This window comes from Lampetra planeri, chromosome 25 (assembly GCF_965212315.1).
Source record: "Lampetra planeri chromosome 25, kcLamPlan1.2.h2, whole genome shotgun sequence".
Classification (NCBI taxonomy): domain Eukaryota; kingdom Metazoa; phylum Chordata; class Hyperoartia; order Petromyzontiformes; family Petromyzontidae; genus Lampetra; species Lampetra planeri.
This window is the reverse complement of record NC_136131.1, coordinates 6147673-6174930: the sequence shown is the minus strand read 5'-3', so window position 1 is coordinate 6174930 and position 27258 is coordinate 6147673. Positions and strand designations below refer to the sequence as shown.

At 51.8% G+C, this 27258-nt stretch overlaps 3 protein-coding genes across 3 annotated transcripts; 2 read left to right on the top strand and 1 right to left on the bottom strand.

The window, feature by feature from the left end:
- Window positions 1-516: 516 nt before the first annotated feature.
- Window positions 517-10364, top strand: LOC144727296 (sialic acid-binding Ig-like lectin 12). The gene is made up of 9 exons (XM_078606025.1): window positions 517-1442; window positions 1587-1652; window positions 1974-2336; window positions 2661-3023; window positions 4436-4717; window positions 6303-6593; window positions 6942-7202; window positions 7942-8048; window positions 9567-10364. The coding sequence occupies exons 2-9, from the start codon at window positions 1592-1594 to the stop codon at window positions 9672-9674; spliced, it is 1836 nt and encodes a 611-aa protein (XP_078462151.1). The 5' UTR covers window positions 517-1442; window positions 1587-1591; the 3' UTR covers window positions 9675-10364.
- An 81-nt stretch (window positions 10365-10445) lies between these two features.
- LOC144727295 (uncharacterized) lies at window positions 10446-21282 on the top strand. The gene is made up of 13 exons (XM_078606023.1): window positions 10446-11887; window positions 12033-12098; window positions 12420-12782; window positions 13100-13456; window positions 14869-15150; window positions 16080-16370; window positions 16719-16997; window positions 17118-17378; window positions 17522-17617; window positions 18222-18400; window positions 18764-18875; window positions 19053-19156; window positions 19614-21282. Exons 2-13 carry the CDS (start codon window positions 12038-12040, stop codon window positions 19743-19745), a joined length of 2517 nt encoding a protein of 838 aa, XP_078462149.1. The 5' UTR covers window positions 10446-11887; window positions 12033-12037; the 3' UTR covers window positions 19746-21282.
- Window positions 21283-21935: 653 nt separating this feature from the next.
- LOC144727294 (otoraplin-like) lies at window positions 21936-27126 on the bottom strand. The gene is made up of 5 exons (XM_078606022.1): window positions 26968-27126; window positions 25020-25177; window positions 24133-24275; window positions 22371-22481; window positions 21936-22151 (listed from the first exon to the last, which is right to left on the bottom strand). The coding sequence occupies exons 1-5, from the start codon at window positions 27039-27041 to the stop codon at window positions 22122-22124; spliced, it is 516 nt and encodes a 171-aa protein (XP_078462148.1). The 5' UTR covers window positions 27042-27126; the 3' UTR covers window positions 21936-22121.
- Between the last annotated feature and the right edge of the window lie 132 nt (window positions 27127-27258).

Here is a 27258-nt window from a genome sequence, read left to right as displayed (position 1 = left end):
GCTGGTGTCCACTGAATGGCTCATGGGAAGAGGCTTGTGGCGACACCTGGGGGATGGTGGCTACATTGCGGCACCCGCGCCGATCTCACGATAGATCTTGTGAGACTTTCAGTGATGTAGATGTCAAACTAAGAGTATAAAGCCTTTAAGTCGGACCAATTTGTGGGAGAAGGGGGGTGGGGCTTTCCCGTCATGGGGATGTCCGACAATCTGCAAATAAATAACACGAGTTTATGAAATGTGAGTGGCGTCCATGGTCTCGTGGTTTGTGCCGTAGTTTTACAAATTCCCCACAGAAGGTGCATTTCTTCGGGCGGCGTTGTAAGGGAGGAGCAGCTACGAGAAGCGCTACTGTGTAACTACAGACGATGCAACTGGTGACGCAAACATGGATGCACGCTTTATTGAATTGTTCTAATAAACATCTGATGGTCATGGCCCTCTACACGTTCGTTACATTTCTAGTTTCAAAATAAACAGCCATGCCTCTGTGTAACAGCAGTGAGGGCATTAATCGCCTGTACCCTGGTGGTGATGCTGTTCATTGACATCGCGTTGAAACACTCGGACCTTATGTTGGCACAGGAACCACCTTCCTTCGCCTTCCCCACAGTTTGCCGTCTCTCTCCGTGTCTCCTGCCCTCTGGGTCTCTCTCCGTGTCTCGATATCTCTCCTCGTCTGTCTCGAGGACCCCTCCACTCCCCACCTGCGCAGAGCTCCACTTAATGTCACATGGGAGGCTGCGGTGACCTCAGCCGAGTCTGACTCGTGTTGGGTTAGAGCTGTGAAGAGGATGGGTTACTTTTTGGATGCAGGTCAAACTCCCTTGACCCTCAAGGCCGACATAACCCTGACCTGACCCTAGAGGCAGGCTCCACCTCTTGCTGGATGCACAGATTCCTCATTGCCGGGAGTGCCACCGGGGGTGACGCAGTGGGGACACTGGCTTTGGAGACCTCTTGTGAGGGTCGCTCTTGTAGGGGCTACGTTGAACTTGTCAGGCTTCAGGGGGTCGCTGCGTGAACTCGGCCTCCGGGTGAGCCGGTCATCTACGAGATGCGGGTGAATGAGGCACTCGTGGCTGCGGGTTCTCCCATCGCAAGCAAGTTACTGGACCTCGCGCAGAGAGGAGGAACTCCACCACGAGCACACGCAGCACGATGCGTACACACGGAGTGCTCACAGGGCACGTGGCACGAGTGGGCGATCTGGAAAAGGGAAGTCGATAAACGGAAGTTGCAAAGAGTCTCACAGAAGTTTCTCAAGCCACGCTCCCCGCGCCGTTACTCCCGAGCCCCGTGTCTCCACTGAGCCCAGGAGTGGTCCCGATCTCTTCGGGACACAGCATCAGCTCGTCCAGAACTTGCAAGTTCTCCAAGACAACGCCATCGAGGATTATCACCCTCTCATAAACCATCCTTCACAACCATCTCCTCCATAAGTACGTGATCTGCGCCACATCGAATACAATATTTACATCCAGCATTCAGGGAAGGTATTTAAAGTGCATGTATCTGGCGAGCGCGTGTGTGTAGTGTGTAATCAGCTTGTCTGGCTGTTAAGGCTGAGCGTGTTTGTGTTGCAGGGAGGATGGACGTGCTCCAGACCAGCCTCCTGCTGTGTCTTGTCGGCGGAAGCCTCCATCTGAACGGTGACTCCTCACTCATCTCTTTTGCTCACACACTCCCCGTCTCTCATCTCCCCCTCATTCTCTCCATCGCTTCCCCATCGCTCTTCTCACCGTGACGTGGTAGACTCCTCCGCCTCACGTTCACGAGGAGTCGTCCTGTGCGTCCCCTACGCCCCCAGTCCTCTTCTCTCAACACGGAGCTACCTCACGAGGGCATCCCTCACTCGCTCGCTCGGAGGCATTTCATCGCTACTCGTGTCTCACGTGTACTGCGTCTGCGTGCGCGTGATCACTGTGATGCAACTTCGTGTCTCGTGTGTCCCATGTATCTTGTGCTCTCAGATGTTGCAGGCTACGATTGGGGGGTAAAGTATCAGGAATTGGTGGTGACTGCAACAGAGGGAAGGGACGTCGACCTCCCCTGCGACTTCTGGTTGCCCAGGCGACAAGGACCCGTTGCACGAGTCAGGTGGACGAGAGATGGCACTGATGTCACAGCAGATAATCTCGCCTACAGCTCCACGTCAACAGAGGTGGCTAAGAGCTACATGGGTCGAACCTCCCTCAGCGACAATCTCAGCAACAAGATCTGCACTCTCAAGATCAACAACGTCCGAGTCTCAGATGTCGCAACCTACTTCTTCACATTTGAGACGAACACCCGGGAGTTCACTGGGACAGCAGGAGTTCAGCTTCGTGTAAAATGTACGACTGCAGCTGGATAATAAAATTATTTTAAGGTCACATGGGCTACCTTGCTACCTGCGTCATAATTTACGTAAATTTCCTCGAATATTGAGGCAACCCGCGTTCATCTTCTTGGAATATTCAGGGGAAATGAGTATGGAGTGGGATTTGTCAGGCACTTCAATGGCCTTTCATCCCTTAAGTGCCCCCTTAGTGCCCCGCGTTGTTTCGTGAACGTGACCCGTTGCTGCTGCTGCTGTTGCCGCGTTCCATGGCCACTGGGTCCTGACTCGGTGCTGGAGATGTTCACCGCCACGTGAACGGTCTGTGCGTCTCTCACAGGTGCTAGGTTCAATGACGCCGCTGTGAGCTACGGACCCTCGGCGGAGGTGAGGGTGCAGGAGGGAGGCCGTGCGCTGCTGCCCTGCGCCTTCTGCTTTCGCATTTACAACAGCGTGCGGGGCTTCTGGCTCATTAAGGATCGCTATGACGAGACAACGACCGGAAACATCGTCTACAGCTTAGATAGCGGCGCCAGCCTTATAGATTGGTACAAGGGGAGAGTCGCGTTGGTGGGGAGTCTGAGTTCGGGGAGCTGCTCCCTGGAGATCAGAGACGCGATGAGGAAAGACTCGAGGACGTATTTCTTCCGCGCCAACATCGATGGAACTAAGTTCAGTGGCATAGCAGGAATTAAAGTTACAGGTATGGAACTATTCATGGCTCTTTTATTAACAGTTCACAACTTAAGGGACATTACAATGGAAATGATAAACAACTGAAAACTCGTGTTGTGTCTAAAGGCGAACAGAGGCGATATGAGAACGTGCGTCAGATTAACGTTGTTCTGCCAATGAGAGAGTGCGCGTTCAGTGAACTCCAACAGCGTGTACTCCTCCTGCACCTCCAGGATACTGGGTCAGCATTTTGATGAAACCTGTATTTTCAAAGCAGATGCAAACATTGTTTTCCCCAGGAACCCAGTCTACCAAATAAGGCATCCTTGCGATTCCAATGGCACTTCCAGTTGACGATTATAAGTCAAGGAAAGGCCTTTATCAGTTTAACACGTTGGCTTTCGCGACCAATATTATTCATAATCAACGTTTTTGGGTTAGATCGCGTTATTTATAAATGTGTCGTAACCCTCCACCACCCGACACGGCCAATCAGTAAAAAAGTGTCACGTTGACAAAAGACAAATAGTTCACTACTTTAGCCCACCGGTGTGTTGAAGCGTGAAACCACGACATTTACAATTTTTGAGTACGACGTTTCGCTGCTAATTGCATCCAGCATCATCAGGCAATTCGCCAGAATCCATTCTGGCGAATCCATTCTGGCGAATTCTGGTGAATCCATTCTGGCGAATCGCCCGATGATGCTGGATGCAATTACCAACGAAACGTCGTACTCAAAAATGGTAAATGTCGTGGTTTCACTCTTCAACACACCGGTGGGCTAAAGTAGTGAACTATTTGTCTTTTGTCAACGTGACACTTTTTTGCTGATTGGCCTTGTCGGGTGGTGGAGGGTTACGACACATTTATAAATAACGCGATCTCACCCAAAAACGTTGATTATGAAAGGCCTTTATAGCTAAAGTGTTCTTTACAAACTCTATTTCCACTCTTTAACCTCAAATCAGACGTGTAGGTACAAAAGTGAACCCTCTCATCAGGCAATACTCAGAGGAGTGCACATTTACAAAGTGCACCCAAAAGGGCGACTCTGCCAGGGCCGTTCCCACGTGACCGGGTGCAGCCCCGCCCACCGAGCTCCCCGTGGTGCAGACCACGTGGTTGAACACAGGCGCGCGCCGTGCCCTGCGTCCAGTCACTGTAGATGCCACTGCCCAGCCAGACCAGACCTCTTTAGTGCGGAGCTAACTGACCTGCGAGGGTTTCACCTTTGTCGGCATGGTTTTATTTTTTCTCACTCGCCAAACTCATTCAGGGGGTTAGCCAACCATCTCAGTGCGAAGGACCAATGTAAAAGTCTTGACACTCGATGAGGTTTTTCCGAGCTAAATAGAGGAGGTTATTATTGATGGCCCGTCCCTCTCAGTTCAGTGTGACCACCATCATGGTTCTTGTTGTATAAACCTTTTGTTTCAGTCGTTGACAGGTCATTCACTCCCAACACTGGGGGAAGCAAGAGAATCAGGGAGAACGTGGGGACACGAGCCAATCTCAAGTGCACAACCACGAGATTGCAGCAAGCGGACAACTTTAAGTGGTGGAAGTACAGATCAGATGGCCGGTACGAGAAGTTGTCTGAGACGAGAAGCGACCTGACCTTCGAAGCTGTGGCTGTCAAAGACGTGGGCTGGTACGAATGCGAAGCGTGGAGCTCCTCAGCAAACAGCGAAAGTTCATGGACGGAGCTGCAAGTTTTATGTAAGTGGTCACTCCCTATCGTGGTGATACATGGCATTGAAGTCACTCTGTCCACAACCTATGCACTCTGTCACCAACTAACAAACAGGGCGTATCCAATTAGCCCGACCTTAGAGTTGGGTTGAAAGTTCCCTGTGGTTCATGGAACCTGTGCAGGACTCAGGGGTGAGGCCACTGCTCGGAGTGGGTGGCGGTGCTCATTAATTGCAGACGCTGAGGACAGGCGCTTGTAAGCGCTGTGGTTCCTCATGTGTGGTAAGTGTTACATTTGATGTTTTATTGCTTTCTTTTAACATTGTGAACGTGACAACAGTCGTTCAAAAGTGGAAAATGTTGAGGCTGACACGTATCTTAGCTTCTCACATGAGAGGGAGTCAATAGGAAAGCGGTGATCGTTTTACGAGTGTTCGCTTACCAAACAATTTTCGCAGAAATTATTTTGCTCATTTAGCGAGAATCGCCTATACTGTTTGTTCTGCGTTGTTTCTGTGTGTGCTGTGTGGTTACTGTGTGTGTTGTGTGGTTACTGTGTGTGCTGTGTGGTTACTGTGTGTGCTGTGTGGTTACTGTGTGTGCTGTGTGGTTTCTGTGTGTGCTGTGTGGTTACTGTGTGTGCTGTGTGGTTTCTGTGTGTGCTGTGTGGTTACTGTGTGTGCTGTGTGGTTTCTGTGTGTGCTGTGTGGTTTCTGTGTGTGCTGTGTGGTTACTGTGTGTGCTGTGTGGTTTCTGTGTGTGCTGTGTGGTTACTGTGTGTGCTGTGTGGTTTTTGTGTGTGCTGTGTGGTTACTGTGTGTGCTGTGTGGTTACTGTGTGTGCTGTGCGGTTACTGGATGTGCTGGGTGGTTACTGTGTGTGCTGTGTGGTTACTGTGTGTGCTGTGTGGTTACTGTGTGTGCTGTGTGGTTACTGTGTGTGCTGTGTGGTTACTGTGTGTGCTGTGTGGTTACTGTGTGTGCTGTGTGGTTACTGTGTGTGCTGTGTGGTTACTGTGTGTGCTGGGTGGTTACTGTGTGTGCTGTGTGGTTACTCTGTGTGCTGTGTGGTTACTGTGTGTGCTGTGTGGTTACTGTGTGCTGTGTGGTTACTGTGTGTGCTGTGTGGTTACTGTGTGTGCTGTGTGGTTACTGTGTGTGCTGTGTGGTTACTGTGTGTGCTGTGTGGTTACTGTGTGTGCTGTGTGGTTACTGTGTGTGCTGGGTGGTTACTGTGTGTGCTGTGTGGTTACTCTGTGTGCTGTGTGGTTACTGTGTGTGCTGTGTGGTTACTGTGTGCTGTGTGGTTACTGTGTGTGCTGTGTGGTTACTGTGTGTGCTGTGTGGTTACTGGATGTGCTGGGTGGTTACTGTGTATGCGGCAATGTGAGATGCAGTTGGTGTGTTTAGCAATTATATGTTTTTACATGCTTGCATTTCAGTAAAATTTGGGATGATCTTTATTTATATGATTAATTGATAGTGTAGAGACCCTTGCTCCAAGTGTGTGTGTACGACCGTCTCTGTGTGTTGTGGGTGATACTCTGCACCGTAAATTTTAGTCTGCCTGTCAATGTCAACTCGTGTCAATAATCCATGACCCTTGGCTGCAGCCTTCCTACCGGCCTCGCCGGGGCTGCGTGCCGCCGTGCCGGCCACCCTGGTCTGCAGCGTGCACACCGTGTCGCGTTTGGACTCCGTCACCATCCGCTGGGTCCTAGACGACGATGTCAAGTGGACAAACTCGACCTCCCAGGATCCATCTCCAGACGGGACGTTCACCGTGTCTAGCTGGCTCAGCTTCACCCCATCACCCGAGGACGATGGGAAGAGATGGCACTGTGAGGCCTCGGGAGGCGACGTGGCCTCAACGACGGTCCAGGATTTTATCCTGGACATCAAGTGTGAGTGTCCAGCAGTGGTTGATGGCTGTGTTCTTATATTGGTGCAGAGACTGTGTCACTGTGTGGTGCTAAGATGATAGTATTACGAGGGGCACAGTGCTTTCCGGTTGTGCGTGATGCCCTCCTGTGACTGGAGGTCACTTAATTACTTGAGGTCAGATAATACACGTGATCACAGCTGCTTCTTGTGAAGGAAACTGAACAATAGTCTTGGATCTGCACACAGGGCCAGATGAATTGAGATTCGGGCCTCCTCAATGGGAGCACAGGAGAACACTGCTGGGTGGACAGTCCTGGATTCTTGTCTGGGCTCTGTCGCAATGAACGCATCTCATACTTTGTTGACAGATGCACCGGTGGTGATGAACGTGTCTCAGGATGAGACGTGTGGGGGTGAAGGGGACGTGTGCCTCTTCTGTGAGGTGAAGGCACATCCTCGTGCCGCCATCACTTGGTGGGCTTGGGGGAGCGACGTACCAGAATGGACCCAGGATGGGAAGGAAACCCTGACCTGGAGCTCCGTGGTCATAAAGAAATCACAGGAGAAGAATGTGACCTGTGTGGCGGCAAACGTCGTCGGCGAGACTAAGGCCGTGTTTTACATTAAAGGTGCTGATTCAGTTTTTCACTCATTCGGTGTTTCACTCATTCTTAAAAAATCTAGATGGAAAAAATAATCTCTTTAGAATTGCTTTTTTTGTTCAGTTTGTTTTCCTTCCCCCGCACCTCCAATTAGCTTGGTTGGCTACATACAGTGCGAAATAAGTTCAATATACAGTACATTTACATTCAAGAATTCCCACATTCATGACTTTCTTAATAAACGTCTGTGCTGCATGCAGGTCCACCTCAGCGAATGAGGGAATGGTGTATTTAACTGTTTAGGGTCACTTTAGGTTTTAATAGCGTTTTGATTTAATTTTAAAAGAGACAAATTTTGTAGTTTATATTGTTAACCTCGCAGGCTTAGGGTCCTGATTGCATGTTTGTGGCAAGAACACACCGAGCACCACAACACTGAAGATCATGTAGCCCTTTACGATAGCGTGGCAGCAAATGCACGTGATTTTGTGGCGATGCCCGTGGTGATGGGCTGGCAAAGGAAGCCACCGGCTCCACGCCGGCCAGGCCGCGATGAGGAGAGAAACGTGGAACTGTGAAAGGTGCGGCTGGACAGGCAGGCACCGCGGTGCCCACTTCCCTCTCCCCTGGCCAGCCACAGGGAGGGAACTGCTTCACCATCGCACTCGGTGCCCACCTTGCGCCTTGAATGCTCGCGGGCCGCCTTCGGTGCGGGGTCGTCTTGTGGCCATGAGTGGTGTCGCGGTAACGAGGGCTTCTTCTGCAGGTGGCGCGGGCGCTGGTTGTTGGTGCGTCCTTTCCCTGCTGGCCCCGATGGTCGCCTGGATGGCCGTTGGGGTTTGTCTGCTGCTGCTCTGGCGAGGAGTGGGCAAGGTAACGGTGCAGGAGGGTGGATCCTTTCATTGGCTCCATCGTACCTGAGTGTGGCGACTGTCGCCTCTCTCCCCAACACCGTCCTTCCTGTAACATTCGACCGCTCGGTGTTTCTCGTCTGCACCTCACGGGGACAACTCGAGATGCCTCTGGGTTGTTCTAGCAGCAGGTTGTACGAGCCAGGGAGTTGAACCGATTTTCCGGTTCGGTTCAAGTGAACTGAAAACTGATTGAACCGGTTCGGGTTCAGGTTCGAAACGGACTCAAAAGGTTGAGTTCAGGTTAACCCTTTGCGAAAACCAGGATTAACTTAGAATTTTCACATCTGTTAAAAATCAGTAAAACAAATTAAGATTCATTAACAAATGGATTCTCGACATTGTGCAATGTTCACTTCTACATTTTATTGATTCACGAAATGTACTTCCACGCCTGCGTTAATGGACAGACCTTTAGCATTCAGACGAAGCAACGGACATTAAACTACATAGGGTACGAGTCTCTCGTGGGACAAGGACTTGTGGCTTGCCCTTAAAGTGGTACTTGTTTTATGACCTCAGAGGGATGCTGGGCCGAGTCAAACCCCAACCAGGATTTGAACTCGCAACCTTGCGATCGCACAGAGCTCAATCTCCTGCTGAGCCACCTAAGGTGACAGGTGAAGGAGCAGCCCTGCAATTGCGTGCTCACGCCACTGCTGGTGGAATGAACTCCATTAGAGGGAGCCCTCGAGAGTATTTGGTCTACTCTCCAACACTGAGCAGACATGTTGGTGAGGGCGGGCGCACCCACGCTTTACCCCAACACACGCGACTTACCGATCGACCAACTGTGATGTAACCATTTAGACCGCCAGGTGGAGGTGATGGGGCGACTGCAATAAAGTTGCTCATTCAGTTGCTGCGCCGGGAGATGAAGTCGAGCGGGCGACCTCTGGATTGCAAGTCCAGCATGCAAACCCTGGCACGCAGAGCATCTCCCTGAGCCAGCTGAGGGACCGTGGCCAATTGTGCCATCTTGTATACTAACAGTGATACTGGCCAAGCGAGGGATAACAATTATATTTTTAACACCCCAGCTACAAAGCACAACATATTCTAAATACCGTGAAATATGATAATATTTTTTTTTTAGGTTTTAAACTGGTAACTGAATGCTGTTTCGAGGTTTCATTCCAGAGCAGAGCATTACAATTTAGCTTCGTTGTTTTGTTTGTTTAATACCTGTTTCCAGTTCCAGTTTTCGGTTCAAATGAATAACTGCCTTTGTCAGGAGTCTCTCTGCGTGAAGGCCTGGTCCTGATCAAGCCGAGCAATGAAATGTGCAGTCACTGTTGTGAGCATTTGTCCCCGAGCCCCCAGGCCATTTCTGATTTAAATACCACAGCTGTACCAAATTCTTTACACAGCCCTCCAAGTTATTAATGGCTGTAGTGCGACATCGTTAAGTTCCTCTTCAGTGTAAGACAGCACCCGAAGGTGCGTTTCCTATCGTGGCGATGTGGTTGTCTCTGTGCAGGGTGACCCTGGCGCCTATGAGAAGGCTCGGCCCATCCGTGGCACGGACACGGAGGGCATTCGCATGGAAGTGGCAACTCCACTCACAGGCGTTTCATCACCAAATTAGGACAGCAAGGCATCGAGATCTCAACCTCCACACCCCCAACTGGAGGTCAAATTTGCAGGCCTAGCAGGCCGACCAGTGGAGTTTCCGTGGACGGAGCACATCGCGTTCACGACCTAGTGGAGTCCCGTCGAGCCGTGGAGCTCAAAGTGCACGACCGGCTCCATTCTGGAGAAGCAGCTCAGGGCGCGGCGGAGCCAGCTGGAACGGCAGCACCGCGTGTCATCGCCCAGGCCACTCTATGATCACGCGACCAGTGTACAATACGTTACAATTATTAATACTGCACGGATGGTCACACTGCTCAGAAGACAAAGAGCGTGCCACATGACGGAGCTAGAAGCACTGGCCCTATTATAACGGCATTTCCCAATCCCCCTGTACGTTTTGCTTCTCCATACCTTTTTTTGCTAAGATATTGATTCTGTTTTAACTAAGATATAACGTACTGAGTTACTGAAAACTATGTTATCTGCATACGTGCACATGATGCAACACTGTTGACGCAAACACCCATGTATGCTTGAATGCGTTATTATAATAAACATATCTGATGTATGTGTATCATGGACGTGCAGTCAAGGAAGGCAGGGGAGGCAGAGCCTCGCCTGTCATACTCCAATGAAATAGCTGTTACGAAAAGTGAAAAAAAGAATAATCAAATCAAATAAATATTACGATTTTTTCCACTGATCTGTGTTATAAATGTCATTTCTGTACGATTTCAATCATTTTCATAGTTGAAATCGACAAATTTGCGGAGCTCCGCTGCAAATACAAGAAGAGACGAGAGGTGAGGCAGCGACGAGCTCAGCCTCCCCGTTGATTGTGCAACCCCTCAGTAACTGGATGGAGCGCGGCCAAAAAACGCGTGCCTGTTACTATCTCAGTATGTCACCAATGTAATGTTTGTAGACCCCTTCATTTCATGTCCTCGCCTTCCATACTCCAGGTAACTTATTTCACGTATGTGTATAAAGATATTTAGGCTCGCTGGTCTCGTCATGAAACTGCAATGAAAAAGCACCAGGGGAGGCAGCTATCACATCTGCCTCACTGAGGGGGACGTGTCTAACACGCCCCCCTCCGCGAGGACACGCCCCCTCCGTGAGGCCACGCCCCCTTAGTGAGGCCACGCCCCCTTAGTGAGGCCACGCCCCCCTCCGTGTGTGAATCTGGCTCTGACACGAGCCAGTGCCTCCCCAGCCATTGACCTCACCGCACGTCACTGATGACACGTTAATTGCATATTTAGTTCCAAAATCAACAGCCATGCCTCTGTGTAACAGCAATAAGGGCAGTAAACGCCTGCACGCTGGTGGTGATGCTGTTCATTGACCTCGCGTTGAAACAATCGGACCTCAGGCCGGCACAGGACCCATCTTCCTTAGCCTTCCCCATAGTTTACCGTCTCTCTCCATGTCTCCTCTCCGTGTCTCGATATCTCTCATCGTCTGTCTCGAGGACCCCTCCACTCCCCACCTGCGCAGAGCTCCACTTAATGTCACATGGGAGGCTGCGGTGACCTCAGCCGAGTCTGACTCGTGTTGGGTTAGAGCTGTGAAGAGGATGGGTTACTTTTTGGATGCAGGTCAAACTCCCTTGACCCTCAAGGCCGACATAACCCTGACCTGACCCTAGAGGCAGGCTCCACCTCTTGCTGGATGCACAGATTCCTCATTGCCGGGAGTGCCACCGGGGGTGACGCAGTGGGGACACTGGCTTTGGAGACCTCTTGTGAGGGTCGCTCTTGTAGGGGCTACGTTGAACTTGTCAGGCTTCAGGGGGTCGCTGCGTGAACTCGGCCTCCGGGTGAGCCGGTCATCTACGAGATGCGGGTGAATGAGGCACTCGTGGCTGCGGGTTCTCCCATCGCAAGCAAGTTACTGGACCTCGCGCAGAGAGGAGGAACTCCACCACGAGCACACGCAGCACGATGCGTACACACGGAGTGCACACAGGGCACGTGGCACGAGTGGGCGATCTGGAAAAGGGAAGTCGATAAACGGAAGATGCAAAGAGTTTACAGCATTTTCTCAAGCCACGCTCCCCGCGCCGTTACTCCCGAGCCCCGTGTCTCCACTGAGCCCAGGAGTGGTCCCGATCTCTTCGGGACACAGCATCAGCTCGTCCAGAACGTGCAAGTCCTCCAAGACAACGCCATCGAGGATTATCACCCTCTCATAAACCATCCTTCACAACCATCTCCTCCATAAGTACGTGATCTGCCGCCACACCGAATACAACATTTACATCCAGCATTCAGGGAAGGTATTTAAAGTGCATGTATCTGGCGAGCGCGTGTGTGTAGTGTGTAATCAGCTTGTCTGGCTGTTAAGGCTGAGCGTGTTTGTGTTGCAGGGAGGATGGACGTGCTCCAGACCAGCCTCCTGCTGTGTCTTGTCGGCGGAAGCCTCCATCTGAACGGTGACTCCTCACTCATCTCTTTTGCTCACACACTCCCCGTCTCTCATCTCCCCCTCATTCTCTCCATCGCTTCCCCATCGCTGTTCTCACCGTGACGTGGTAGAATCCTCCGCCTCACGTGCACGAGGAGTCGTCCTGTGCGACCCCTACGCCCCCAGTCCTCTTCTCTCAACACGGAGCTACCTCACGAGGGCATCCCTCACTCGCTCGCTCGGAGGCATTTCATCGCTACTCGTGTCTCACGTGTACTGCGTCTGCGTGCGCGTGATCACTGTGATGCAACTTCGTGTCTCGTGTGTCCCATGTATCTTGTGCTCTCAGAGGTTGCAGGCTACGATTGGGGGGTAAAGTATCAGGAATTGGTGGTGACTGCAACAGAGGGAAGGGACGTCGACCTCCCCTGCAGCTTCTGGTTGCCCAGGCGACAAGGACCCGTTGCACGAGTCAGGTGGACGAGAGATGGCACTGATGTCACAGCAGATAACCTCGTCTCCAGCTCCACGTCAACAGAGGTGGCTAAGAGCTACATGGGTCGAACCTCCCTCAGCGACAATCTCAGCAACAAGATCTGCACTCTCAAGATCAACAACGTCCGAGTCTCAGATGTCGCCACCTACTTCTTCACATTTGAGACGAACACCCAGGAGTTCACTGGGACACCAGGAGTTCAGCTTCGTGTAAAATGTACGACTGCAGCTGGATAATAAAATAATTTTAAGGTCACATGGGCTACCTTGCTACCTGCGTCATAATTTACGTAAATTTCCTCGAATACGGAGGCAACCCGCGTTCAGCTTCTTGGAATATTCAGGGGAAATGAATATGGAGTGGGATTTGTCAGGCACTTCAATGGCCTTTCATCCCCCAAGTGCCAGGCATTGTTTCGTGAACGATACTCCGTTGTAGTCGCTGCTGCTGCTGTCGCGCTCCACGGCCACTGGGTCCTGACTCGGTGCTGGAGATGTTCACCGCCACGTGAACGGTCTGTGCGTCTCTCACAGGTTCTTGGTTCAAAGACGCCGATGTGAGCTACGGACCCTCGGCGGAGGTGCAGGAGGGAGGACGGGCCCTGCTGCCCTGCGCCTTCTGCTTCCGCAGTCACTACAGCGTTGGGGGCTTCTGGCTCATTAAGGATCGCTATGACGAGAGAAAGACCGTAAACATCGTCTACAGCTCAATGTATGGCGACAGCCTCATAGATCGGTACAAGGGGAGAGTCGCGTTGGTGGGGAGTCTGAGTTCGGGGAGCTGCTCCCTGGAGATCAGAGACGCGATGAGGGGAGACTCGAAGACGTATTTCTTCCGCGCCAACATCGATGGAACTAAGTTCAGTGGCACAGCAGGAATTAAAGTTACAGGTATGTAACTATTCATGGCTCTTTTCCCAACAGTTCACAACTTGAGGGACATTATTACACTGGAAATGATAAACAACTGAAAACTCGTGTTGTGTCTAAAGGCGAACAGAGGCGATATGAGAACGTGCATCAGATTAACGTTGTTCTGCCAATGAGAGAGTGCGCGATCAGTGAACTCCAACAGCGTGTACTCCTCCTGCACCTCCAGGATACTGGGTCAGCATTTTGATGAAACCTGTATTTTCAAAGCAGATGTAAACATTGTTTTCCCCAGGAACCCAGTCTACCAAATAAGGCATCCTTGCGATTCCAATGGCACTTCCAGTTGACGATTATAAGTCAAGGAAAGGCCTTTATCAGTTTAACACGTTGGCTTTCGCGACCAATATTATTCATAATAAACGTTTTTGGGTTAGATCGCGTTATTTATAAATGTGTCGTAACCCTCCACCACCCGACACGGCCAATCAGTAAAAAAGTGTCACGTTGACAAAAGACAAATAGTTCACTACTTTAGCCCACCGGTGTGTTGAAGAGTGAAACCACGACATTTAACATTTTTGAGTACGACGTTTCGCTGCTAATTGCATCCAGCATCATCAGGCAATTCGCCAGAATCCATTCTGGCGAATCCATTCTGGCGAATTCTGGTGAATCCATTCTGGCGAATCGCCCGATGATGCTGGATGCAATTACCAACGAAACGTCGTACTCAAAAATGTTAAATGTCGTGGTTTCACTCTTCAACACACCGGTGGGCTAAAGTAGTGAACTATTTGTCTTTTGTCAACGTGACACTTTTTTGCTGATTGGCCGTGTCGGGTGGTGGAGGGTTACGACACATTTATAAATAACGCGATCTCACCCAAAAACGTTGATTATGAAAGGCCTTTATAGCTAAAGTGTTCTTTACAAACTCTCTTTCCACTCTTTAACCTCAAATCAGACGTGTAGGTACAAAAGTGAACCCTCTCATCAGGCAATACTCAGAGGAGTGCACATTTACAAAGTGCACCCAAAAGGGCGACTCTGCCAGGGCCGTTCCCACGTGACCGGGTGCAGCCCCGCCCACCGAGCTCCCCGTGGTGCAGACCACGTGGTTGAACACAGGCGCGCGCCGTGCCCTGCGTCCAGTCACTGTAGATGCCACTGCCCAGCCAGACCAGACCTCTTTAGTGCGGAGCTAACTGACCTGCGAGGGTTTCACCTTTGTCGGCATGGTTTTATTTTTTCTCACTCGCCAAACTCATTCAGGGGGTTAGCCAACCATCTCAGTGCGAAGGACCAATGTAAAAGTCTTGACACTCGATGAGGTTTTTCCGAGCTAAATAGAGGTTATTATTGATGGCCCGTCCCTCTCAGTTCAGTGTGACCACCATCATGGTTCTTGTTGTATAAACCTTTTGTTTCAGTCGTTGACAGGTCATTAACTCCCAAAACTGAAGGAAGCAAGAGAATCAGGGAGAACGTGGGGACACGAGCCAATCTCAAGTGCACAACCACGAGATCGCAGCAAGCGGACAACTTTAAGTGGTGGAAGTACAGATCAGATGGCGGGTACGAGACGTTGTCTGAGACAAGAAGCGACCTGACCTTCGAAGCTGTGGCTGTCAAAGACGTGGGCTGGTACGAATGCGAAGCGTGGAGCTCCTCAGCAAACAGCGAAATTTCATGGACGGAGCTGCAAGTTTTATGTAAGTGATCACTCCCTAGCGTGGTGATACATGGCATTGAAGTCACTCTGTCCACAACCTATGCACTCTGTCACCAACTAACAAACAGGGTGTATCCAATTAGCCTGACCCTAGAGTTGGGTTGAAAGTTCCCTGTGGTTCATGGAACCTGTGCAGGACTCAGGGGTGAGGCCACTGCTCGGAGTGGGTGGCGGTGCTCATTAATTGCAGACGCTGAGGACAGGCGCTTGTAAGCGCTGTGGTTCCTCATGTGTGGTAAGTGTTACATTTGATGTTTTATTGCTTTCTTTTAACATTGTGAACGTGACAACAGTCGTTCAAAAGTGGAAAATGTTGAGGCTGACACGTATCTTAGCTTTTCACATGAGAGGGAGTCAATAGGAAAGCGGTGATCGTTTTACGAGTGTTCGCTTACCAAGCAATTTTCGCAGAAATTATTTTGCTCATTTAGCGAGAATCGCCTATACTGTTTGTTCTGCGTTGTTTTTGTGTGTGCTGTGTGGTTACTGTGTGTGTTGTGTGGTTACTGTGTGTGCTGTGTGGTTACTGTGTGTGCTGTGTGGTTATTGTGTGTGCTGTGTGGTTACTGTGTGTGCTGTGTGGTTACTGTGTGTGCTGTGTGGTTATTGTGTGTGCTGTGTGGTTACTGTGTGTGCTGTGTGGTTACTGGATGTGCTGGGTGGTTACTGTGTATGCGGCCATGTGAGATGCAGTTGGTGTGTTTAGCAATTATATGTTTTTACATGCTGGCATTTCAGTAAAATTTGGGATGATCTTTATTCATATAATTAATTGATAGTGTAGAGACCCTTGTTCCAAGTGTGTGTGTACGACCGCCTCTGTGTGTTGTGGGTGATACTCTGCACCGCAAATTTTAGTCTACCTGTCAATGTCAACGCGTGTCAATAATCCAAAACCCTTGTCTGCAGCCTTCCTACCTGCCTCGCCGGGGCTGCGCGCCGCCGTGCCGGCCACCCTGGCCTGCATCGTGCACACCGTGTCGCGTATGGACTCCGTCACCATCCGCTGGGTCCTAGACGACGATGTCAAGTTGACAAACTCAACCTCCCAGGGTCCATCTCCAGACGGGACGTTCATCGTGACTAGCTGGCTCAGCTTCACCCCATCACCCGAGGACGATGGGAAGAGATGGCGCTGTGAGGCCTCGGGAGGCGACGTGGCCTCAACGACGGTCCAGGATTTTATCCTGGACGTAAAGTGTGAGTGTCCAGCAGTGGTTGATGGCTGTGTTCTTAGATTGGTGTAGAGACTGTGTTACTGTGTGGTGCTACGATTATAGTATTACGAGGGGCACAGTGCTTTCTGGTTGTGCGTGATGCCCTCCTGTGACTGGACGTCACTTAATTACTTGAGGTCAGATAATACACGTGATCACAACTGCTTCTTGTGAAGGAAACTGAACAATAGTCTTCGATCTGCACACAGGGCCAGGTGAATTGAGATGCAGACCTCCTCAGTGGGAGCACAGGAGAACACTGCTGGGCGGACAGTCCAGGGTGCTTGTCTGGGTTCTGTCGCAATGAACGCATCTCACACTTTGTTGACAGACGCGCCGGTGAACACGACGGTTCATTCTGCTACTCGTCTCCCGAGGGTGGAGTCTGGTGACAACGTGACCATGACGTGCGTCGCCCACGGTAACCCGAGCCTCACGTCGTTCAGCTGGAGCAGGGTACCACCCAGCGGCCGCCAGCTCCCTCACAACCCCACAGGAGGTATCTTGATCCTGATGAACGTCACGGCGGAGGACTCGGGGCGCTACCTCTGCGAGGCGTCCAACAGCGAGGGCCCCGGAACCTCCGCTCACCTCGACCTGGACGTGCAGTGTGAGTCACGGCAGCAGAACCTCACCACGCAGGCACGCTCACCCAGCGGCATGGTCCTGCATCAGTGCGAGATGAGCGAGTGAGCGAGTGAGTGACTGGTGGATCCCCCTCTCTTGACAGATGCACCGGTGGTGGTGAACGTGTCTCAGGATGAGACGTGTGGGGGTGAAGGGGACGTGTGCCTCTTCTGTGAGGTGAAGGCCAATCCTAGTGCCGCCATCACTTGGTGGGCTTGGGGGAGCGACGTACCAGAATGGACCCAGGATGGGAAGGAAACCCTGACCTGGAGCTCCGTGGTCATAAAGAAATCACAGGAGAAGAATGTGACCTGTGCGGCAGCAAACGTCGTCGGCGAGACTAAGGCCGTGTTTTACATTCAAGGTACTGATTCAGTTTTTCACTCATTCGACGTTTCACTCATTCACAATTTCACTCAGGTTTTCGCTCATTTACGTACCTTGTAAGGCTATTGCACACAAAACGACAGCAGCAATAATAATCACGGAAAATGTGGTTTGTGTCAGAACTGGTGTCAGCATCCTGGGCCATGCACGTGGCCGCTGGTGTGGGGGTCACGCTCCTGCTGCTGCTGCTCTCTGCGCTCTGCTGGCGAGGACGAGGTGCTGTGCAGCACACGGCTCCCAGCACCGTTTCGCAAACGATAACCGAGAACCTCCTCGGCATGCAGTGTGCCGCGGGGCCATGGGGGCCGCTCTCTAATACAGGCGTCACACGCAGGCACTGGGGATCAGACACGAGCAGGGTGACGCAGGTCCTGGGGATTGGTTAAGATCTCCCTCTCCTTTACCCCAGTGGCGGCTAGCAAGCCTCTTCAGGATCCCTGCCTTCAAGTGGAGTGCATCAGGCTCAGGCCATGAGGCCCTTGCGCAGGCCAGTGAGCGGGGTCGCGTGCTCAATACGCTACACTGGCTAAACGTGACCTTTGACCTATGTCTTCTGTCCCGCACAGTTGCTGCCAGGATACATTGTGGAACTGTTCTGCACCAAGCCACTTGTTGCCATGGTGATGACCGTTAGAGACTTCCCCTAATGATATAGGATCCATTAGATTACTCTTCAATAACAATGCTCAACACGTGCACGCTGGCCATAGTGTCGGTGTGTCTAGTCTCGCAGTAGCTCCGCGAGGCATGGGTGGGGAGAGTGGCCCACGGGGCACTGGAGCCTCTCTGATGTCACTCGCGCTGCCTCGTGCCGCCCCAGTGCTGGCCGCCGTGATGAAGTGGAACGAGGCGGAACCGGCCACTCTCTTCCAACTCGGAGACCGCATGGGGCCCGATGGAGGAGCAATGGGGGGGCGGCCCAGGGCGGACGGATCGGCAGGAGATAGAGCCTCCTCCCAGCAGCCACTCTACTGCAATGTGCGGAGGGAACTGGGCCCGGTGAGTGGGCACCACCGTCTGCTTGCCCCACAATCACGCAGTCCCTCGCCAACGTTTTCATCTTCATAGGCAGCTCAATGATGAATCTGCGTTTGGCGTGGACGAGAGCACGCTGGTCTTCCCTCCCTACCAGTGTTTCTTTCTGGAAGATGTAGAATGTAGCATTTCACAATGTGCAATTACACCACAGTGTGTGATTCAAATCGCGTCTTAACCACAATTAGAGAAGCTGTAGAGCAAAAATGGGTTTAGAGTTGTATTATAAGGACTTGCACATAGTCCACATAGTGCCAATCTGAGAGATCAATAAGATGATGATGTGAATTTTGTGTCCATATTTTACGCTCTGTGTCCTGGTGACAGGGCCCCTGCTCTCAGCCGCACCCCCGTATACATCTCCCTGGTGGCTCAGCGGGGCCCGCAGCCCCAACCGCCGACTGCTTGTACAGCCTGGTGGGCATGGCCGCTCAGGCTGGTGAGGGGCCTCATGCACAACCGTGGGCACGTTTTCCCGGTCACCGAAATCCACACACCGCACAGGCAACACCCACAGCGCACACACCATGCACACAAGCGCCGCTCCTCAGGGTTTGGGGCTGAAGGCTGTAGGCTATGGCTGTGCATTTGACGTGCTTGGTGATTTTCTCCACAGAGCACACTCAGGCCGGGACGCTGTACAGCGTAGTGAACCGCAAGCGGGCCCCGCCGGGGCCCACGTGCGGGGAGGCCACCCTCTACAGCACCGTGGGCCCGACGGTGAGCACTGCTCCAGCCCCCCAGTTCCACCGAGTCTCTGCATCAGTGGGTCCATCATACCGGTCATGCCTGGTATCCGCTGGTATAGTGCATCAATCCAGTCCATGGCTTTAACAAGCTCCTAACCATTGGAACCTCATTTGCCAGTAGCAAAATATGATATGCGCCTTTTGGCGTCATCTGGTCCAACACCATGTGAGACTAGGCTCTAAGGAAAGCGGTCTCGGGTGTGGGCCAATCAACTTCAAGGACAGTGCATACATTATCAGAGTTGTGTTTTTTGTTTGCACTATGACTGCAGGTATTGTGGTCTATGCAAACATGACTCCTTGTTAAAGAAGGTGTCAGTTTTGTTGCCAGATTAAAGGGTAAAAAAACAATGATTATCAAGCTCCTAACCCTCGGGTATTGGTGGTAAATCCGAGTGCTTCGTGTGCCTGTGCTGTGGGGTGAGCAGGGAGCCGGCAACCAGCGCGGTCCGTCCGCTACTCCCAGCGCTGGCGACGGCAGCAGCGGAGACGCGGATGAGCAGACGGAGGCGCTGGTGTACGCCAGCCTTGATTTTGGTGCGACTTCGGGTCTCCCTTGAGAGAACCGAAAATCAAGAGCTGCTTCTGCTTACTTTGTCACGCTGCACGTGTCGCTTGAGGAGCCGACGAAACGTAGTGGGATAACTTCAGTGAGCATGTTTGGTTAGATTCTAGAATATGTACGTACGTATGTTGAACTTATTTCGCACCGTATGTGGCCAACAGTGCTATCAAGTCAAGTCAATGTTATGTTTGTTTGCATACGTGGTGGCTTTCGGACACAAATCTGCCACTCACAGCGCCATCACCTTAATACTCAACATAAAACTGGAAATGATAAACAATGAGAAAATATATATATATTTACATACTCACTACAGTTGTTTAAAATATAACTGTAAAGGCAAGTTGTGGTTTTGAGTTCGTTATATGCAAATGTAAAGAGATGTGTTGTTGTTGAGTTGTGAATGTGGTGGTGGTGATGGAGCCGAGTTTGTGGATTGCAGTGGGGAGGTTGTTCCAGAGGTGCGGCGCTGCACTGAGAAAGCGCCGTCCAACTCCGTAGTTTTGTGTTTGGTTGTTGGTGGTGGTGGTTGGAGGAGGAGTTTTTGGCCTGAGAAGCGATCTCCACGAAGGTGGAGCTTGGTTGCGTGTTACTTCGTACGTTAATATGATCAGTTTTAAAGTGTCACTATATTCCATTGACGAATCTCCTCCGCGTGGTTGTGACACTGGCTCAATTCCCCTTGCCCCGTATCCACCAAAGTTGACATAAACGCGTCCGCTCAATGTCTGTCCCTCGAGCCGCTCGGCGCACAAACGGCTGTGGACGGACGCTTCCCCTCCTCCTCGTCGGACAGCTGGAGGACACGAGGCTGATGTCGGACGAAGCGCTTTTAATTGGACCGAGCTCTGCCTTGTTGAAGACGGACGCTGATAGAGGAGCCCCCCCCACCCCCAGCGGTGTTTCTCTTCTCGCGCTGATCGAGAGCCGCCCCCGCCTCACCGTGGCCGGGGCCGCGTGCTCGCCACGAGCGCACGGCCGTCTTAGGTTACGTTTCGGGGGCAATTCAACGTACCGTGTTTAAATGGACTGCTACAGTTGTGTCGTGTATAGCGTGCGGTGAAGATAAATGAACTTTTTTTTAACTCGTCAGACTCAGTGCTACGGCGATGTTGCATGGTGTATTGCTGAAACTGCAGTGTGAATCAGAGTATGTTGCTGGCATTGCGTTTCTTTACGTCATGTAAGGTATTAGCATGCAATGTAAGGCGTTAGTTATATGATTGTAATAGAAATGTGAATGCAGTTAAGACTACAAGTACTGAAGTTATTTTGTTGTTGTTGCGTGTGCCGTACTGTTATGCAAAATCATCATCGTCAACTATGTTAAATCCACTGCTGGATGAATGCCTCCTGAAGCCGTCGCCATCCCTACGTTCTACTTAATGGTCCGCTTAGCGCCTGCACGCGAGTTGATTTCATCGTTCCGTCTTCTCCGTTCAGGTGCCCACGGAGGCCTTCCATCTCTTGGCTGCCAGCTCAAAGTTTATATACTGTACAGGAATTGCATTTAAATATATTCACGATCGTTGCGTTTGCGTCACTTGATTATTTGCTATTATTATTATCAAGACTCCATTCCCCCGGCGTGCGTCTTCTGATCGCAGTCTCACGGCACCGAGGAGATGGATGGGGCCATGGGCCATGCGCCAGCGGCAGCGAGAAAAGCCATCATACAGCGGTGGATTGACCATGGCTCATGGTGGCACCTGCCCCACGCTGCTCCTCCTCTGTGGGATACGCACAGAGGAGGAGGATGATGATCGCCACCTCTTCCTCCAGTAGCGTAGTTGTTACGCGCTGCCGGTAACCCCATTCTCGTGTGGTCCACAATCGCGACTATCGCCGGCGGCATTCATGAGTCCCCAGCCCTGGGCGTGCGTATAAACAGTAGATTTAGAATTGGGGACCAACTGAGGTTTTATCCGACTCGGGTTACTTTACCCGGGGCTGTTGGGGACTAATTCATTAACCTAACATGGTTGAGTGCTAATTCACCTAGCACAGTTGAGTGCTAATTAACCGAGCACATGTGCATGCTAAATTAAGTTTGCACGGGTTAACGTACATAGGCGATTGTTGATTATTGTGACCAGGTGAGAGTTAATTAATGATCGTGCACGAATTAATGTGGCAACATTTGCGAGCTAAACCCGCGATAGAGACGAGGACGCATTTCGGAGGATGGATTTCTCGACGTCTTTATTGAGTCACCACTACTACTAACACGTGGGATTACATGCGCACGGTCTACACGTGTCGTCGGTATAAACACCGCGGTGTGCACGCGGTAGATCACGCGGGAGAACGCTGCTTCATATCCAGCTCGAGTCCTCGCCCTCCGCGTAGGGGGCCACTCCCGCGGCCCCGCTCACGCCTCATCGCAGGCGAAGTCGTTTTCCTGCAAGAGGGAGGGAGAAGGTGGGAGTGGTGATGGAGTTGGCGCTGGTGAGTTCGCGAATAGAGGAGACGCTGGATCGTGGGCCGTCTCGTCGTGTTGGCGGTGGTAGTGGATGCTGCGTGCGTGCGTGAGTGGTTATGGTGCTCCTGCAAAGTGGCGTTGACGGTTGTCCAAGTGCACGTGGCATGCGCGTTGTAGGCGGTGTGGGAGGAGACGCACGTCGGTGGAGTACTCGTGACGGATCTTGTGGAAGACCCGCGTCTCGTTGATCACTTTGCTGGGAAAGTAGCCGAGGGGCGCCGCGTAGTCCGCGTACTGGTCATTGTACACCTAGAGGGGCAGCCACGGGGAAGAGAGAGGAGGGGGGGGGCAGGGCCCCCGCACGGATGAGGGCAGGGGAGGGCCCTACTCGCCTGCCCGGTACAGGATCTCAAAGACACGGTTAATTGGTCATTAGTATCCACATTACAATACCTCTTGTAACCTGCGATTTGGGAATGTTTCACGGTTAAACTCGTCTCCCCTGAAACGTTCCCTGACCCACCCCTTGACAACACGCTTTACGATGCAAGTCAAGGTGCGGACACATTTTATGGAGCGCAGGCCAGGACTGCTACGGCTGAAATGAAGCCCTGATTTTATACTTCTTTGCATGTACCTTGCCGAAAAACACACTAAAACTTAATCTGAGTGGCGCTTACACAGACGACGCAATAGTTACAATGCGAACGTACCGGCGACCCTGCTTTAAAGTTTAATGGACCGTAAGAGATGGAAACAGCTTGGTGAGGCATTCATCCAGCAGTGGATATAACATGAATGATGATTGTTCACAATCGAGGCGCAGTCAACATGTCAAAGTGGATTTACGTTCAAACGAGAGTGCGTGGTGTCCGTCTCCTCTTTACAGCTCTCAGTAGTGGAAATTCCACATTGCTATGGCGATAGCAAGTTGTAATACGACAGTGACTTGTCCTAATCCATAGGACAAGTCACTGTCGTATTACAACGAGCGGGGGTGCCCTTAAGGAACAGACTTGTGCGATATTGATAACATGCGCATGTATGTCGTGGGACATGCGTCACCAAGGAATAGGGAGAGATGTGTCTCCTGAATATTGATATCATTCTCAAGAGAGACAGAGACTCTCAACACCAGAGCAGACGAGGTTCTTCAGTCCGGACGTGTGCAACGACATGAATATCGACAGAGCCCTCCCGAGGGTACGGCGAATCGCGGTGACCGCCTCGGGCCCCGTGCTTTTGGGGGGGGGGGGGGGCGCGATTCGACATCAGTGTGTCAGATGTAATAGTTCCGTTTTATTTTGAATGCGTCTGGGGGCCCACACGGTGTGGTTTGCCCCAGGCCCCGTACGCCCCTCCCCCCATGGACGACCCTTCGTATTGGGGAATTATGTCAGCTGGGTCGGCGACCCATAAAATACTTCCACACACGGCACACCACATCAACCGTTTACACCTCTCGCTGTGGCTGTGGCATCGTCACAACCATAACGATAAATGAAGCCCTGATTATTGGTACTGGAATGGTTTACTGAACGCGACACGCGTGGGATTGACTCGCGTGTGGGCAGTAGTGGTGCTAGGCATAAACAAACAAAGTAAAAGCTTAGTGACCCATGCAGTTCAGAGGGAAGGGGGGAATTGGGGTATATCAAATATCTTCTCAGATGCTACTCCGAACAACCAGAACAAGCCAATTCACGTCTATATGTTAGTCTGCATGTCCTCTCTCATGGCACCACGTATCTCTATGTGTCTATATTTATCTTACCTTTCAATTTACCATGAGTTTTGTAAATTCAGAGTGGGTGGGTGGCAAAATTACCTGTTGGTGGCACCCCCGATAGGCTAACGCCGCCACTGGCCACAGACCCCCCTGAATACGGTCGTCCGCCGTGGTCGCAGGAAATCTATCCGGGCCCTCACTCGAGGGGGAAGGGGGGAGGGGGGGACTCACGCTGCCGGCCCAGTACTCGGGGGCCCCGAGCTGCGCAGGCTTGAGCTTGGAGAAGACGAACACCACCTGGCGAGCCTTGAGGTTCAGAAAGCGACAGTCCGAAGCCTCGTGGTCGGTGACCACCTCGCCCACGGAGATGGCGTCTGCGGGAGGCACGTGGTGGGGGTCATATCAGCGAGACCCCCAAGCGTCGGGGTGCCCCCCTCTTAGGGGGGCCCGAGTCACGTGACGCTCCAGCTGTACCCTCGCCGCCTCCTCCCACTGCTCAAAGCCGCGTGGGACGCCCATAGCTATTTCCCTCTCATCCACTTCAAATCCACAACGTTCACGACCACCGCGTGAATCGACACTCCCACCTATTACCACAACGACATAATTAACGCTACAGCCGATCTCGTGGCCCCGCGTCTCCGACCCGCACGGTCCAGCAGCGTGGTGAAGTATGACGCAAATCACCCCCATGAATGATACGGCGTAGGTGGTGTTTCATCCACCAGCGGATTGACACCGGGGCTCTAACAAATACCGCGTGCTCCCGGAACTCACATCCGCAGCTATAACCACCTCCCTATAATCATGGTACTTACATCCGCAGCTCTAACCACATACCTATAACCACAGTACTCACCACAGCACTCACTATGGCTATATCTAAAAGTCAGTCCTCACATCCCCAGGTGTGTGTGTACTAACCTTACCCAGGTGTACTCGCATCTCCAGGTGTGAATACTCGCCAACTCAGGTGCACACGCATGCCCAGGTATGTGTGTACTCACAGCCCCAGATGCCGCGGGCTACCGCACGTATTCCGCTGCATCACCACGGCAATCCCTCCAGGCATAGCCCCCCCCACCACCACCACCGCCAGGTGCGCCAGGTGTACTCACAGCTGCACTCGGGGTCCGCGCAGCGCTTGGAGTTGGAGAGTTTGTCGAAGGACACGGCCCCGGCCGCCAGGAGCACGACGCACAGCAGAGAGCTCCACATGGCGCAGATCCACAGAGACACTGACCTGAGCTCCGATCTCCCTCCGAGCCACAGCAGCCTGGGGGGGGGATGAAGGAATGGAGGCGGGGGGGGTAAAGGGGAGGGCGGCCTCTGGGAAGAATGTGGCGGGTGCGTGGCGGCGCCTCCGGGCACGGGGGCTGCCCCGGCCGCCTTGCTGTGCTGTGTGTGAACGCGTATGGCTGTGCGTGCGTATGTGTGCGGAGCGGTGGCGCAGCGGTTAGCGCGCTAAGAACCAGAGTTCGATTCCCACTTAACACCAGTGACGATTATCTGAACCGGCCCTTGGCTTCTCATAGATCGCCTTGAACTTGTTTAACTTCTTTCGCACCATACGTATCCAACCGTGCTAATCGGATGTGAGGGAAGGACAACGAACTAAACGCAAAAAGGAGTTCTGAAGAAATTAGTTTTAAATCTAGATTTAAAAGTGCATATCTCCAGTGGCTTCCTAATATCGCAAGGAAGAGCGTTCCAGACGACCGCAGAAGCACATCGGAAAGCGTGCGATGCGATGACCATTTATGTTCGATGGCTCGCCAAAAATCGTTGCGAGCATGACTGGAGATCGCTTGATGGTTTCAAGGTGTGTGCGCGCGAGTGTGCGTATAGAATGATTGTGCTCGCTAACAGCACTTGCCCCTACAGTCTGTTAAGGCTATATGGGGGATCTTTGTCCTTGGAGTCGTGGCGCAGGAGTTAGCACGCTCGCGCTACGATCCCCGCTAGAGAAAACGGCTCGCATCAGTGGTGATAGCTGAACTAGGTGATGTACCTCCCATAGTTCGACTCAGCCTTGGATGTGTACCCGCTTCGGTGTGTAAACATCATTATTGGAGAGACAAAGGGGGCCCGGCATGATGCTGGCCACAGCGCGCTCGGCCTGAACAGGTGCTCGCTCACGGCACTGCGCTCACTTGGACGAGTTGATGCATCTATTCGTATCGATTTTTTTTCTCACAATAAACGCAGATTCGTGTTTGCGAATCATTTAACATGACTGCAGGCTGCTGATGAGACCCAAGACGGTCGAAACATGTCCAGTGTGCTTGTTTCAACAAATTCGGCTGTGCAGTATTGGCACGAAAAGTCATCACGGTACTCTGTATAGGCAGGTGGACTGGAAACGCTTTATATATAACCATGGGAAGTGGAGACCGCACGAAGTTCTGCTTAAATTTGTTCCGAGCCCTAATCTCCACAACCACGAGTTTATTTGCGGTATTGCTTCAAGCCAATAGCCACGAAGAACTGATAATTATCTTAATTATAATTCTGCTGAATTATACTTCAGCAGCATTGTTAAAAAAGCCCAAATCTGCTCAGAAACAAACGGGCTGAATTTGCTTTCAAAAGTACCGCTTCATGGCATTGGTATGCTAGACCTAGATATTTCTAGATTTGAAGCTTTCGTGACTGCAATGATTCATACTCTTAGTTCTTTCGGTAAAGTCACGTAGGTAAAAATTTTAATTAAAATAAAAAAAAAATGTTTATAAAAAAAGAAAGAACTAAGAGTATGAGACCTAGACATATATGTATTTATATCTTGGCACATAGGATCGGAGTTATTCTCGAATCGAAATGAACGAATCACGCTCCCGCTGCCGCTGAACCCGGCCTCGGTTCTGGGGACTCGAGCAGCTAACCACGGGGGCCCCCCACGGCTCTCTCGAACACGAATGATTCCAGATGCGGGCACGTGGGGGGATGTCGGGGGATTAAAGACCGATCTCTACCCCTCCCCCTCAGAGCCCCCGCTTGGCGGAGATCAATGCCGAGTTTGTCCGCGCCGTGCCACGTGTTTCGCGGGGACGTGGGGACGGGCACCCCGTCAATAAGCGGGCCACCCCGTGGGCAGGAACACCGCTGCTGTGAAGAGGAGCTGAGTCCACTGTAGCCATAGCTCGATCCCAGCGGAACAATCTATTAGGGAAAGGAGAAAAGGGGTTTTATCACCGGAAGCTTCTGTGCTTTCGTGAGGACAGCCAAGTCTGTTTGCCCCATCCAAAACGTGAAAATAAAAGTTTCTACCATCTTTTCTCACCTCTGGTCGGCATTTCCCACCGCAGTGGCTTTTGGCAGTGATACTTTCATCATGTCTCATCAGTATCTGTGCAT

What these genes read in the sequence shown, in the direction of transcription:
- LOC144727296 (XM_078606025.1), top strand. Translation starts at nt 1,592, where the DNA reads ATGGACGTGCTCCAGACCAGCCTCCTGCTGTGTCTTGTCGGCGGAAGC. An exon ending in AGCAGGAATTAAAGTTACAG is followed by an intron (nt 3,024 to 4,435) that starts GTATGGAACTAT and finishes CTTTTGTTTCAG; the next exon opens with TCGTTGACAGGTCATTCACT. An exon ending in GACGGAGCTGCAAGTTTTAT is followed by an intron (nt 4,718 to 6,302) that starts GTAAGTGGTCAC and finishes CCTTGGCTGCAG; the next exon opens with CCTTCCTACCGGCCTCGCCG.
- LOC144727295 (XM_078606023.1), top strand. Translation starts at nt 12,038, where the DNA reads ATGGACGTGCTCCAGACCAGCCTCCTGCTGTGTCTTGTCGGCGGAAGC. An exon ending in AGCAGGAATTAAAGTTACAG is followed by an intron (nt 13,457 to 14,868) that starts GTATGTAACTAT and finishes CTTTTGTTTCAG; the next exon opens with TCGTTGACAGGTCATTAACT. An exon ending in GGCCGTGTTTTACATTCAAG is followed by an intron (nt 17,379 to 17,521) that starts GTACTGATTCAG and finishes GGTTTGTGTCAG; the next exon opens with AACTGGTGTCAGCATCCTGG.
- LOC144727294 (XM_078606022.1), bottom strand. Translation starts at nt 27,041, where the DNA reads ATGGCTACAGTGGACTCAGCTCCTCTTCACAGCAGCGGTGTTCCTGCC. An exon ending in CGCGGACCCCGAGTGCAGCT is followed by an intron (nt 24,276 to 25,019) that starts GTGAGTACACCT and finishes TGCCTCCCGCAG; the next exon opens with ACGCCATCTCCGTGGGCGAG. An exon ending in CCGAGTACTGGGCCGGCAGC is followed by an intron (nt 22,482 to 24,132) that starts GTGAGTCCCCCC and finishes CTGCCCCTCTAG; the next exon opens with GTGTACAATGACCAGTACGC.